Raw genomic sequence first — 15894 nt, forward strand, 5'->3', positions numbered from 1 at the left:
ATCTGAGATCGATCTGATATCTGAAGATGAATCAGATATTCAGATTGGCCTTTCAGACCAAGGTGTCACTGCTGTCCGACGCATTTCCATTCGTCGAGATGGCAAGTTGATTCCCACCAAACACCTTATTTTGACATTTAATAAACCGACTTTGCCATCTGTTATTACAGCAGGTTATCTGCGCTGCCCAGTTCGCCCATATGTTCCAAATCCGCTGCGTTGCTTTAAATGCCAGCGATTTGGACATTCACAAACATCGTGCCGAGGGAAAAGCATATGCGCACAGTGCGGAACTGAAGGTCACGAGAGTACTGAGTGTACCACTACTCCGTGCTGTGTGAATTGCAAAGATGCCCATCCTGCCTACTCTCGAAAATGCCTAGCATGGCAGAGAGAGAAAGAAATCCAGCGAGTAAAAACCATTAACAACATACCATACCCGGAGGCTCGGCGAATGGTCACTCAAAGCACAGTAGTGAAACAGAAAACATTTGCTTCTGTGTTGAAATCCACAATGTCATGTGGGGTTCAAACTGATATCTCTGTCTCCCCAAGCGAATCTCTTACTCGCCATGCGAAATGTTTAATACTCCCGTCTACACAAACACCAGAAAAGGAGATCACAAAAGGAAAAACACCCCTGCCTAAAACAGGGGTAATTACAAGAAACCTGGGTTCTAAAAAGGCTAATAAGAACCCACTAAACAAACAGAGAGTGAAAGCAGCTCTCTCTAAACCTAAAAATTCAGAGGCTCAGTCTATGAGTGAGTTTTCTGACTTCTCTGATGAAGAGAAGAATAACGGGGTGACACCACCAACTTCACCTCCAAAAGGCAAATCAGCTGTGAAATTAAAGAGAGATAACCTTGTTAAAAATGCTGCCTCAAACACATAATGGATTATAAAATAATCCAATGGAACTGTCGTGGTTTCCGCAACAACTTCTCTGACATTAAACACTTGACATCATCTACCTCATCTCTCTGTGTGGCACTCCAGGAGACTCATTTGAAACCTGGAGAAAGCATTACTTTAAAAGGATTCCATCTCTACCGCAAGGACGATGATAGCCACAACCGTGCCAGTGGAGGTGTGGCTATTGTAGTTTCAAATCACATCCCATCCTTGCCGGTACAAATCACCACTGATTTGCAAGCTGTGGCGGTCAGAATATCTATTGGAGGAACTGTCACAATTTGTTCTATATACTTGCCACCAGATGTCAGAGTCAATGAGGATGAATTGGATGCATTAGTTGAACAGCTGCCAACTCCATTCCTTTTATTGGGAGATTTCAATGACCACAATCCTATGTGGGGCAGTCCCGACATCAATCGTCGAGGCAGAGCCATTGAACATTTTATAGGCAATCAACAAATGTATTTATTTAATACTGGAGAAGTGACATACTTTCATGTTCCTACAAGAACATTTACTGCCATTGATTTGTCCTTAGCTAGCCCAAACCTGTTTTCAGCATTTATATGGGAGGTTGGATCTAATCCACTCTCTAGCGATTACTTCCCAATATTTCTAAAATACCGAGGCAGAGAAAGCTGTGAAACAGCCCGTCCACCACGCTGGAAACTGGAAACAGCAGATTGGCCTGCATTTTCCTCTTTGGCTAACATCACTGAGGAAATGGTCAATACTGCTGATATCAATGATGCAGTTGCATTTGTCACTTCTACTATTATTCAGGCAGCTGAAAAAACAATGGGGAAAACATCAACAAGATACCCAAAGCATTTGAAACCATGGTGGAACCAGAATTGCGAGGCAGCATTTAAAGCACAAATGAAAGCATGGGGGATTTTCAGAAGATACCCCACTGCTAGAAATTTGATTGCTTTTAAAAAAGCAAAGGCAAATGCCAGAAGAGTTAGAAGGCAAAGCCAAAGGGATTCTTGGAGGAAGTATGTTTCTAGCATAACATCTTCCACTAGCTCAAAAGCAGTTTGGGATAAAATCCATAAAATTAATGAGAAATATGCTTCTCACTCTCTGTCCATGCTGGAAAATAATGGCACAATAATCAGCGATATACAGGGTATTGCTGATACGTTGGGTGGAATGTTTTCTACTTCATCTAGCAATATTATGTATTCAAGAAATTTTCAGGCTTATAAAGCCCAAAGTGAAAAACAGTGTTTAAACTTTCACTCCTCATCTAATGAGGAATATAATGTGCCATTCACCAGCATAGAACTACATACAGCGATCTCTTGCTCGGGGAACAGTGCTGTAGGTCGGGATAAAATCCACTACAGCATGATTAAAAATCTGTCAAACAATTCCCTTTCTAATCTCCTGCANATATAATGTGCCATTCACCAGCATAGAACTACATACAGCGATCTCTCGCTCGGGGAACAGTGCTGTAGGCCCGGATAAAATCCACTACAGCATGATTAAAAATCTGTCAAACATTTCCCTTTCTAATCTCCTGCATCTGTTTAACAGAATATGGACAGAACATACTTTTCCTGACTCTTGGAGGCTATCTATCATTATTCCCATTCCCATTCCCAAGCCTGGTAAAGACCACAAGAATCCCTCTAATTACAGACCAAGCTCTCTGACAAGTTGCCTGTGTAAACTCTTTGAGAGGATTGTAAACAGACGTCTGATGTATCTCTTAGAGAAAAATGAATACTTTTCACCACATCAGAGTGGTTTTCATAGGAACAGAAGTACCACTGATAACTTAGTAAACCTTGAAACAAGTATACGCGAAGCGTTTGTTAGACGACAGCACTTAGTGTCAGTATTTTTTGATATAGAGAAGGCCTATGATCGCTGTTGGCGTTATGGGATACTCCGTGATCTGTACCAATCCGGATTGCGGGGCAATTTGCCAATTTTTATAAAAAACTTCCTACAGAATCGAAGATTCCAAGTTAGGATGGGCAACACACTATCTAGGCTCTTCACCCAAGAAGAAGGTGTTCCTCAAGGTTCTATTTTGAGCGTGACTCTGTTCCTAATCAAAATCAACAGCATAGCTAACTGTCTTCCTCCCAGTGTGAAACACTCTCTGTATGTGGATGACTTTCATATCTCCTGCCAGTCTAGCAACATGAGTTTTATCGAGAGACAACTGCAAACCTGCCTAAATCGCATAGACCATTGGTCAAAGATTAATGGTTTTAATTTCAACATAGAGAAGACCTCGTGTATCCACTTTTGCCGAAGACGTGGTTTGCACCTGGATCCAGAAATTTACCTAAATGGGGATAAAATCCCAATGGTGAATGAGACTAAGTTTTTGGGTGTTTCTTTCGACCAAAAACTGACATTTTTGCCGCACTTGCACAACCTGAAGGGTAGATGTTTAAAATCTCTAAACCTTTTAAAGGTATTATGCTGCTCATCCTGGGGAGCAGATAAAGTTTCAATGCTCAGGATTTATAGGGCCCTTGTCCGCTCTAAGCTGGACTACAGTTGCGTTGTTTATGGCTCTGCACGAGAATCTACTCTTCGGATGCTGGATCCAATCCATCATCAAGCATTGCGTTTGTGCACTGGTGCTTTTCGAACTTCTCCCGTACAAAGTTTGTATGTGGATGCTTATGAGCCTTCACTATCCCTCAGGAGAGAACAGTTGTTTCTTTTTTATTATATAAAACAAAAATCTCTTACTAAACCTTCAGTTGATTGTACAGTATTAGATATTCAGCTGAAAAGGTTATTTGAAGCTCATCCAAGTAGTGTCTTCCCATTTTCCATCAGAATGGAGAATGTAAGCAGCACGATTGACCTTGACACAAGCAACATTTCACAGCTAGAGGTTGATAGTATAACACCTTGGTCAACCCCAGTGATAAATATTGACCTTAGCTTAAAGCAATTCCTTAAAGAATCCACCCAATACTATGTTTACAGACAGCACTTCGCAGAAATTCAACATTGTGACAGGAATCTAATTCCAATATATACTGATGGATCTAAATCTGATAACTATGTTGGCTTAGCCTTTGTTTGCCAAAATGAAATTGTGGCAGAACAAATAGCACCAAATTCTTCCATCTTTTCTGCGGAGTTGCGGGCTATTTATTTAGCCCTAAAGTAAATAAATAGAAAAGGTCATCGTTGCTGCGTTATTTACACTGACTCAGTTAGTGCTCTTTAGGCTCTGATCTCGTATGAACCTAGTTCTCACTCCATAGTTACTAAAATTCGAAAACTAATTTGCCATCTCACTACGAGAAATTTTTCTGTGAAGTTTTGTTGGGTCCCAGGCCACGTGGGTATAAGAGGTAACGAAGACGCTGACACAGCTGCTAAGTCAGCAAGTCCTTCACAGCATACACTGCGTATTGAAGGAGGTGATTTGAAGCTAGTTGTTAAAAAACGACTAGCAGAGAGATGGCAAAACATGTGGAACGCACAAGTCCACAATAAACTACACGAGATCAAACCTACGATAGAAAATTGGGCACGTAAGAAACAGTATGACAGGAGATTTGAAGTTATTCTTACTCGCTTGAGAATTGGACATACTCGGTTGACTCATGAATACCTTTTGAAGGGTGAAGACCAGCCAGTATGTGAGTATTGCAACTGCTTTTTAAGCGTAAAACACATACTTTGCCAATGCAAGTTTGAGAGAGATTCTGGGCCAAAGGCCAAATCTGGACAACATAGTGGACTTTCTGAAAGTCAATAATTTGTATAGAGAGATTTGATCACTTATTTATTTATTTTACAATTTTATTTACCTTGTTTTGCATATTTATATTGTATATAATTTTTGTTGTTGTTTATATATTTATGTAATTTTGTGATATATTTTTTTATGTTATTAATAAGTATTAAGAGATTTGTATGTATTTTATTATATGTATGTATTTATACAGTTTTATTTAAATTATTGTATATATTCTTTGTTTTTTATTTAATTTTGTTATATGAAAATTTTTCACCATTTGCTTTGGCGCAGCTTAGCCTATATGGCTCTTGCGCCAAAAAACCAAAACCAAACAAACCAAACAAACGGCCATCCTGAAATCGGTGGCCGATCTACCGGATTTGGAAATATCATCTGTAAACAGGACAAAAAATGAGTACGATGTGAATTTTTTGGGTCATTAGGACAATATTTAAAAGACCTATTTGAACTTAAATTTTGATTCAGGGCGGGATTCAAGTGAAAGCATCGGGCCCGTTTCTGAATAATTTGTAAAAGCTTTTGATCCACCGTAAAGATGATCATCTCAGCAAACTGTGCTAAAAATTTCATTAAAAAAGATTGAATAGTTAAAAAGTTATAGCTTTTTTTATTTTTGGATAAGATTCCCCATTGAAACAAGTTGATCTTTTTGGCGCTCGTTGCCAGGGCAACAGTCGAGTTGCCGTGGTTACCAGACAAACATTTACCGCGAGTGGGAATTTCAAGGTCCATCTTCCAGCCTAAAATACTTCGTCAGCTGTCATTGCAACGTTTAATCAACAATGGATACGAAGGTAGATCTACAGGAGCCAACGAGTAGTTTGCAGGTTATCGGAGATATCAAGTTAGATGAAGGTTCTATTCTTCTTATCGGCAAGGAAAGGGAGGCTCATCTCCAGAGTTTAGAAGATAACATGTCAGAAGTATGGGATGAACTGACCGAAAAATCAACAGAGGAGCAAGTATCAGCTGAGGAAATGTCAGACAAGTTAAAGAAATACACATCAATAAGATCGGTGAGATTTACTTACGAAGAAAGATTAGATACAGTTAAATTATTAAAGGCAATTAAAGATAAACTAAAAGAGGAAGAGAGTGTTTACCAAGTAAGTTACCAACCTAAGAAAATTGTAGAAATTGCTTTGAAAACAGTAAAACAAAAAGAAACATTAGTTGGCCAATAAATACAGGTAGGAAAGTTTTTTATACGTTAGAAAGCTTACAATCAGTGCTTATAGCTATTACAGTAAGACACGTTCCAAGAGAGATGAAAAAATGTTAAAAGAAATATTTATTAAATATGGTAAAGTCCTAAATGTTTATCCAAATTATCACCCAAACATCAAAGCTAGGAATGGTATTTACCGTATTCCTATAGTTACATGTAAAAGAATTCCAAGTTTCCTAGATGTTTATGGTAGAAGGTTACAAATATATTATGCAGGGGTAAGAAAGGAATGTTTAAGATGCAGTGATCTAGAGCATGAAATACACAATTGTCCCATCAAACTGTGCTTTAGAAGTAAGAGCAAACTACACCTAATTAAAGATTGTCCCACGTGCTATAACTGCTGAATTATTCATGAGAAAGGAGATAAATATCCAAAGATATCTTATTCGGAAATATTAAGAAGAGGTCCCAGAAAACAAAGTTTAGAGAGGAAAAGAGAGCAAAGTATAGACAAACAGCTTAAAAACAAACAAGAAAAGACAAAAACAGTAGAAAATAAGTCACAAGAAGAAGAAAAAATCTTAAATAAAGAAATAGCTAGAAAAGATGTCATCAACAAAAGACAAGAGAGTAACGATAGAGACACAACAGAAAAAAATGAAGAGGAAGAAAAAAAGGAAAAGAAATCTTTAAACCGATGACAACTGGAGAAACAAAAAGTCAGGAAAACATGCCAGAAAGAAAAGGAAAAAGAAAAGTTAGTAGGGAACGTCAAGTTAAAGACAAAATAGCTAAGAAGTCTACTTTATGGAGTGAAATAGATCAAAGAACAGATTTAACCGAAAGTCAAAAAATTGCAGAGTTAAATAAACAAGTGGGAAAAATCGAAGAAGAAAAAGGAGTAAGAAGAACACTGGCAGTGTCAGATCTATATAGATTATCGAAGAAAATACAGTCTAATACAGATAATGGATAATAACAGAAAACTAAATATAAGAAGTATCAATATTACAGGTTTTAGAGATAACAGGAAACAGTTTTAATATTAAACTTGACTTACACATGTAAAATAGATATTTTAATGTTGCAGGATACAAATATTTATAACTTTGAAGATCTACGAGCATTAAGAAAAATCTATACCAACTATAACATTTATGCCTCCTTCGCAACAGATTCAAATTCAGATTATTTTTATTAGATAATATACCTTGCTGTACATTCCCGGTGCCACTATAGCATAACCGGGTATAAACAAAATATTTACAATATATTACACAGATGAAATACATCTTTTCAATTGAAATGAATATAACAAATAATAAATAAACGTGTGTACAGATAATATATATAAATATTACATGTGTACATATAAATAAATAACAAGAACAAAAAAAACAAAACCGCGAGTACAAATAATACGCATGTACGAACACTATGTGCGTAATCATGTGCTTGAAGATTATACATCTAATATCCACATGAGCACATCAAATGTTATCAAGTACAGTCAATTTCACAAAGAAGAATTCATGTAAAAATACTAGTACCACCGGTAAAAATTACACTAGTCCACAAAAGTATTAAAATACAAGATTTTCAGACAGATAGTGAAGGCAGGATCCTAGCAGTTGATATTCAAATCGGTAACAGGCCAATTAAGATAATAAATGTATATGCACCGACTCAAGCGTCACAAAGAAGAGAAATGTTTAATAAAATGCCCAATTATCTCTATGGAGGGCATGATTTAATTTTAGCAGAAGACTTCAATTGTGTTTTAAATACAATAGATAAAAATGATGGCTCATACCAAATACTAAAAATCTCCTAGATTATAACTTAATAGACATCTACAGAAAAGCATATCCAAATAGTCCAGGATACACTTGGAAGGGATAAGGTGTTTGTGAAAGGCTAGATTGATTCTATGTCAATGAAATAATAGGTAATATTAAAAATCAAGTAAAATACGGGACCTTTTGTCCACTGAATTAACAGTGGACAAAAGAAAACTCTCCGATCACGAGATGATTGAACTTGAGATTTGCATAGGATCTAATAGAAAAAGAAGAGATAAAGTCAAACTAACAAAAGAAATATTAGATGACTCTGAATTCCAAAATAAAATCATAAATAAGCTAGAGGCTTTCAAGAACAATATCACATGGGACAAATAGACTGTACTAACACAAGAATGCCAAAATACCATTAATGAAACATGGAAGAAAATCAAAAGATTACAGAGGGACTTAACAAACAAAATAATCGACAATAAACAACAGGAGATAAAAATGATAGAAAGACAGATTACTGGGGAACTTGACAAGAAATGCAAAGAAAATTACATACGATATAAACTGAATAAATACAAGATTAAACGAGAAGCAGAGAGAGTAGTTTTTGAGAAGAAAAACAAATCAAAGGAGAGTATTGAGATCGACAAAATTATACGTAATGGAGTTGAATTTACTGACTCAGAATAAATAATAAAGAGATTTCACAATTTCTATTCAGATCTATTTAGTAATCCAATTTCTAATAATTCGGCAAAGGATGACATCCTTCAATGGATTACTCCTATAAAAAAAAGAAGCTGATATAATTAACAAAAAAATTACTAAAGAAGAAATTAAGAACACTATCCATGATTTAAATGTACGTAAGTCTCCAGGCAGAGATTCTCTACCAGCGGAATTTTATAAATTCTTTGAGGAAAGTTTAAGTGATAAGCTACAGGTAATATTTAACTTGAATGACTTCAGTAATCTATTTAGCCAGGGTAAAATGATACTTATACACAAGAAAAATAGCTTAGGGAAAGAGTTAACTGATTTTAGACCTATAACCATTCTAAACACTGACTACAAAATTTATAGCGTAATAATTGCAAAAAGAATCGAAGCACTCTTTAAAGATATTATAACGAATACACAGACTGCAGGAATAAACAGAAAAACCATTCAAAATAATACTACTTTCATTCAAATATTAGAAGATATCTATAAAGAAAAAAGAAACCGTCTCTCCATATTATCAGTTGATGTTAAAAAGGCTTTTGACACAGTTAATAGGAAATAACTTTGGCAAATCCTAGACAAATTTGGTTTCAACAAGAAAGAATTATGGTTTATCCAAAAATTATATCATATGCCAAAAACATGCGTCACCATTAACAGTAAGAAATCTCAAGACATAATTTGCTACGCAGGAGTGAGACAGCGTTGTCCCAGTTCGATGGTCTTGTTTGTGTTTTATATAGAAGCTTTACTAAAAAGCATAATTCACGATGATATGATTGAACCCATTCATATCCCTGGTATGAATGATAAAATTAAATTATTGGCACATGCAGATGACATAAATTTTCTTATAATCAGCAGATTCAGCCTTGAAAAAGTCTTGTTAAATCTAAAGCACTTTAGTCAGTTTACTGGAATGATAATAAATGGAAATAAATGTACTCTTAAACATTATCGGAAACATTTCAAATGACCAATTGGCAATTGAAACAGTACACACAACCAAAATGTTCGGTATATGGTATGGAAGAGATGCCAGAGAAATAAATATGTTTGAAATGGAATCAAAAATAAACAAATCTATCGAACAATGGACAGAAAACTGGCTCTATCTACGTGAAAGAACTAAAATTATCAACAAGGCGATTATAACTAGAATAATTTACACTGTTTATATTACCAATTTAAATAAAGAGATTAAAAAATTACAGAGACATATCTACACATATTTATGGAAAAACACATATGAACCGATTAAAAGGAAAATAATAAAGAAAATGGTGGTTGGAATATCTGGGACATAAAACATTTCGAATGTGCTATACAAATTGCAGCCATAATATAAACTCACTTAAACAACGCAATCACCATGCGATTAGATATATAATAGGTCCGCTTTCTAACAAGATTACCCAGCTAGAAGAACGATTTCCCTTCTTAATTAATAATAATAGAAAGTTTTAAAGATGGCGAGAAATATTGAACACGATTGTCAAAAAGCATAACGATTTAATCGATAATATCAATAAAATTAGACCTCGCACGATATATAATGTAATACATGAGCGAGCAAGCACCAAATGATAACATGGATGATACAACTGTAAATTGGCCATTAACCTGGAAGAATATTCACAATCTCCCAGATGAACGGTTAGAAACCTCTTGGCGTATTTTAAATAACGTAATGATAACTAAGGACTTCCTCTATAGATTCAGGATAAGTAGAAATACGAACTGTTCTCACTGTGGCCAAACCGAAACTATAATACATTCTTTCTTCATGTGTGATCTAGCTCGTTCGATATGGTAATGGATCGCAAAGATCTAGAGAGTTAAAATAACCTGGCACATTGTCAAATTCCAAACAAATTTCTCGGTTCCAAACCAGCACAGTTATCTTTTAAATTGGATCATCGCCCTAGCCAAATGGACTATTTAGAAATGTAGATGTAAACTTATGTATGAGAAAAAAAAGCTTAATGCTACAATAGTTGTTTTTAAAATAAAACAAGATGCTGAATTAAAAATTCTTAGTGATTACAAAACGATGACTCCAACTGAAATAAACAAATTTTACAGAGGAACAGAAAATGTGATCCGTGTCAGCCAAAATAAAATTATCTTTAAAGACAATTGGTAATATACTAAATGTCACTTCACTACTTATAGTTTCTTTTAGCATAGTTTTAAGTATTATGTAATGAAATCTCAACAACGGCTTATAATAACATTCCTACCTCACTAAAATGTTTACTCAAATCAATGTAAGAGAGAATGCAATCTCTAAACAAATAAAGCTTATAATCTTTGGGTTATAATTAAATGTTTTTTCTTGGTCATATGTATACCTTCTTACCTTATTATAAAAATGCTTTAAATAATTGTCATAGTAGTTTAGTTTGTCAATTTTGTAAAGAAATACACAATATAATATGTTCATAAATAGTTCTTCGTTATAATGTTAAGTCCATATTTGCTATATGGTATAAGTTCAAAAGCATGTATTTAAGTATCTATCACAAATCCCTCTGATGTAAATAATGTAAATATCATGTATATATTCTAGGAGGGTTTGTGAACTCTGAATAAGTGTTTGGTGAAAGTTAACACCAAGTTTAATATGTACGGGAAACAGTTTTCTAATGTAGATATCTGATACAGCATGGTGCTGAATTGTATTCTATTTAGTTATTTTAATAAACTTTAATAAAAAGTAAGGATAATAAGGAAAAAATTAGAAAGAACCATTAGTGAGAATGAAATAAAAAGAATTAAAAAGGAATACAATACAGCACTCAAAAACTACAAGAAGAAAATAAATAAACAGACAAACTCTGCGTGGAGAGAATACTGCGTCAAATTAAATAGAACAGATCCGTGGACAACACCCTATAAAATTATATTCAAGAAAAGAAACAAAACTTGTATACCCGACATCCTAGAAGATGATCAGATGGATATAAATTTAGAAAACAATATAATGAAAATATTAGATTATTACTTCCAGAAGACGACACAACTACAGACTTGGAGATTCACAGATAAACAAGAATACAAGCTATGCAAAATTCCTCCGACAAATCTGCAAAGCTATTTACATTCCGGGAAGTTCAAAAAGCAATTAATACTTTAGCAAACAAAAAGACCCAGGACTTGATCAAATAACGGCTGAAATGATCAAAGAAATATATAAAGAAATCCCCATTGCTATAGTTCACTTATATAACGAATGTATAAGACTGGGATACTTTCCAACAGCGTGGAAAAAGGCAAACATGAAATTTATACCTAAAACCGAAAACCCCAACAAACCAGAAGAATATAGACCAATATGCTTACTCCCAGTAATGGGAAAAATATTAGATGGACTCATTATTAAAAGAATTATCTGGCATTAATACAAAAATAAACAAATAAATGAAAACCAATATGGTTTTAGACAGGGAGTATCAACAATAGATGCAGCATTAAGAGCGAAAGAATTTGTAAATACAGCATGGGGGACAGGAAAACCCACAATCTTAATAAAAATAGATTGTCGAAAGGCATCTGACCACATGTGGTGGCCAGGAATAACGAAACGTATAAATGAAATTAAGTGTCCAAAGAACATCAAAGATATTCTCCAAGATTATTTAACTAATTGATAAGTAGGATTCTACTCCAACAGCACAACTGTCATCAAACAAATAAATAGAGGATGCCCACAAGGGTTCAGAAGTGGGCCAGGACTATGGAATTTAGCAATGGACAGTTTACTAAACAAAATTCCAGACACAGACAACAGTAGAATCCAAGCATTCGCAGATGACGCACTTCTCGTGATATCAAACAAAACTGTAATAAACTCAGAGACGAAGCAAATAAGATACTTAAAGAAATTTATGAATGGAGTATTAATTATAAACAACCTATCAACTTTAACAAATGGGAGGCAGTAGTATGTACCCGAAAAAATAAACGAAATCAACTGAAGAAACCCATAGGAGTAAAAATTGGTGGTAAAAATATAAAAAATGTTTTTTATATCAAATACCTTGGAATATATTTTGATAGACAAATGAATTGGAAAATACACATAGCAAAAACATACAAAAAAGTGATAAAACATGTAAACTTATTAGAACATATAACTAGAAATACTTGGGGTATGAGTTCGAAAAACACAAGACTGATCTACAAAGGGGCTATCGAGCCGGCAGCACTTTATGGAGTACAAATTTGGGGAAAAGCGATAGATAAAATACACAACAAAAGAAAACTCATCTCAATACAAAGAAAGGCGGCAATAAGAATCTGCAAAGCATATAGAACAACCCCAACAGATGCTCTATTGGTATTAGCAAAACTGAAACCCATAAATTGGATAGCAAAAGATCTCATATGGGAAAAAAATCTAATAAAAGAAGACTTACAAAGAAAAACCAAAGAAGAAATAAACAAAGAAATTAACCAAGGAAAACTTCCAAACGACATAAAGGTGATAGAAGCCATTATAGAAAATAAAACAGAAAATGTAGATAAATCAAAAACACTGAGTCACCCAGCAGAAATAAAAACATATAGAGTTCATATGGATAAACAAGAGAATTCCAAGAAACAAAAGAGTTTTAAAATATATACTGACGGTTCGAAAATACCATCAGGTGTAGGCAGCAGAATAATCATCATAAATGAAATCAATAGAACTCAATACCAGGCTTCTGTGAAGATTGCAAACTATTGCACTACGATGCAAGCAGAAATGTATGCAGTTTGTTCCTTTTATTCATGTGAGAGCTTTATAATCGTCCAAACAAACAATTGAATATTTACACTGACAGTAGAACAACACTACATATTCTAGAAAACAAGAATAGAAAAAACAGGCTCACAGATGAACTCATCAACATCTCCAAAGAAGTTAACAAAAAAATTAAAATCACTTACAACTGGGTTCCAGGACATACAGGACATCAGTGGAACGAAAAAGCCAACAAACTGGCTAAGAGAACTGCCAGTACCAACATTCCAATAACCTAAATATCGGGCTATAATATGGCTAATTAAATGATTGGAAGAAAGTAATTTGACATTAGAGGTAGACGTTAGGCGCCATCTCTTAAGTAAATTAATTTATAGCCCGATATTTAGGCGATCGTTTGGTGATTTATTATATATTCCAATAACCTACAAAATAATACCAATAACAGAAATAGAAAAGAATATAAAAAACATTACAGAATAACTATGGCAAGAAGAGTGGAATACATCATCTATGGGAAAATATTGCCACAAATTTTTTCCAAACATAAAAGACAAATTTCAAAATAAACACTTTAAGCTATCATTTGGTGTGACTCAGTGTCTAGCAGCACATGGAGACTTCAAGTCTTACTTGTACCGTTTTCACAAAACCAACAACCAATATTGTGAAGTGGATACCAGCCAAGAAGACAATGTATTTCACTACTTATTTGAGTGCACCAAATTTAACAAAGAAAGAGACAACTTTATACAAAAGTGCCTCATGGCGAGCTTCAATTGGCCACCTAAAGAAACAGACCTTGTGTACAACAAAACTTTATTCACCGCATTAGATAGGTACATCAACGATACAAAAATTCTCATTGAAATAAACGACACAAGAAAACCACGACAGAAAAGAAAGCGATGAAAGTGAAATTGTAGAAGAAAGTGACAACACCGAAAATACATCCAACCAAGACGACGAATAAACTTCACTGTTATGATGCTCAAGTGCAGCATTAAACATAGGTATCATTGATATTTGTTATCTAACTAATTATGTTATAGCCATGAATTATTTCTATAAACTTATTGTAATCCGAATTAATTGAATCCACGAGATGCGGACAATATTTGGAATTATAATTAGGTATCATATTAACTTATCCTATATACTAAAAACTACTATAAAAATTGTCGGAACCAATTGTAATAAAAAGTTTTCACATGGAAAATACCATACTGTAATCCAAATGTATAGAGCCCACGAGATGTGGACAATTTATTTGGAATATTATAATTATGTATTATATTAACTTATCCTGTATACTATTTATTACTATGTTTAAAAATTGTCGGGACCATTTGTAATCAACCTGTTTCTATATGGCAGATAGCCATACTGTACCTATTGTAAATATTATTTTGTTCTTTTCAATAAATGCCGGGACAGGTGCTCCGAGTACCCATCTCTTACTTCACACTTTCCTATCTCATTTTCTTTTCACACTTCGTATCTCATGCTTTCTCTTCTTTCCTACTTCCACAGGGCTAAGTCCGAAGCTAAAAATCAGACAGCCCTCTAATCTCTTTTACTAAAGGTACATTCTAAAGGTGGCAGTTCACATCACTCCCTGTTGCGAAAGTAATAAACTTTTACTGACCTTGACACATGATCAACCCCTCTCCGATTACTAAGAATAACAAGTGGGAAGCAGTTGTTTAAATGGTAATAAAACATTTAGCAGTTTATTACAGAAATGCATTGACTTCTCCTGCTCTACTCATATTACCTCAAAAGCAATAAGCACTTAACACTGGAGTTTGAAACACAATCTATTCCTATCAGATTAGAAAGGAACCGACAACAATCGGTGAAAGTTGAGATAATCTATTGGCAAATGAGACCTGATCTGTTTATTTTAAAGCTGTGTTGTCTCTAATTACAGGAAAATAAAGTAAATAAAACATTATAAAGGAAGAAAAATATGAAAATAAAAGATAGACTCATAATTTCTGATAATCAGTGGCGGCAAATTTACAATTTTAAAATAAAAACGGCCGACGTTACGCATGCAGTGTTAGACAAGCGATGATTGATTAGTATTGTCAACCTGTACCATGCTTGACGGCAGGCTTACGTCCCTCTGGCTCAATTTCCTCACCCCTGTTAAGGCTCAAATCGGGCCAGTCCACTTCAAACGCCTTTGTTAACAGATAGGACGTCTTGGCATATTAAGTGAGCTGCTTCCAGAGCTGCGCGGTCGATCTACGTCAAGCCAACTTTATCACCTGGAGCATATTGCACATATAGAAAAGCAAGACTTTTGTGTGTTTGATAAATAAAGTACAGTATAATATGCAAATAAATGAAAGATTTTACTTACCATTGCACCTACAGATGTTATATAGATATTATTGAAATGCAATAATGTAGTAAAGATATTGCATTTTTCTTTTAATAGAGGTTGCAGCCGACATTTTCAACGCGAAAACGTGTATGTCGGATGTTCAGTGTTGTTTTCCTATAAGACTAGAAGTTTGACAATGGTGTTTGGATAGTCAGTGCAATCATGCTCGACGTCCCAAACACCATTGCCAAACTTCTAGGCCTTTAGGAAAGCGGCGCTGAATGTCTGACGTACACGTTTTTGCATTGAAAACGTCGGCCACAACCTAATATTATTGAACGTGGTTAATTAATTGTGCTTGTCTTTTATTTTCGATATGGAGTTCAATAAATCCGTCATTGGAAACGGTGGATGCGCCGCTTCCTTTGTATTTTCTAAAAAATAAAT

The 15894-nt window shown here is 34.6% G+C and overlaps 1 protein-coding gene across 1 annotated transcript; it reads left to right on the top strand.

Annotated features, from left to right (window-relative positions):
- Window position 1: 1 nt before the first annotated feature.
- On the top strand, window positions 2–895 carry LOC111627868 (the record flags this gene model as incomplete). The annotated part of the gene is made up of 1 exon (XM_023371532.1): window positions 2–895. A coding segment is annotated over one exon (894 nt), but the record flags the coding sequence as incomplete, so codon positions are not given.
- Window positions 896–15894: the final 14999 nt, after the last annotated feature.

Source organism: Centruroides sculpturatus, unplaced genomic scaffold (assembly GCF_000671375.1).
Source record: "Centruroides sculpturatus isolate CEXI.00-Female unplaced genomic scaffold, Cexi_2.0 scaffold475, whole genome shotgun sequence".
Taxonomy (NCBI): Eukaryota; Metazoa; Arthropoda; class Arachnida; order Scorpiones; family Buthidae; genus Centruroides; species Centruroides sculpturatus.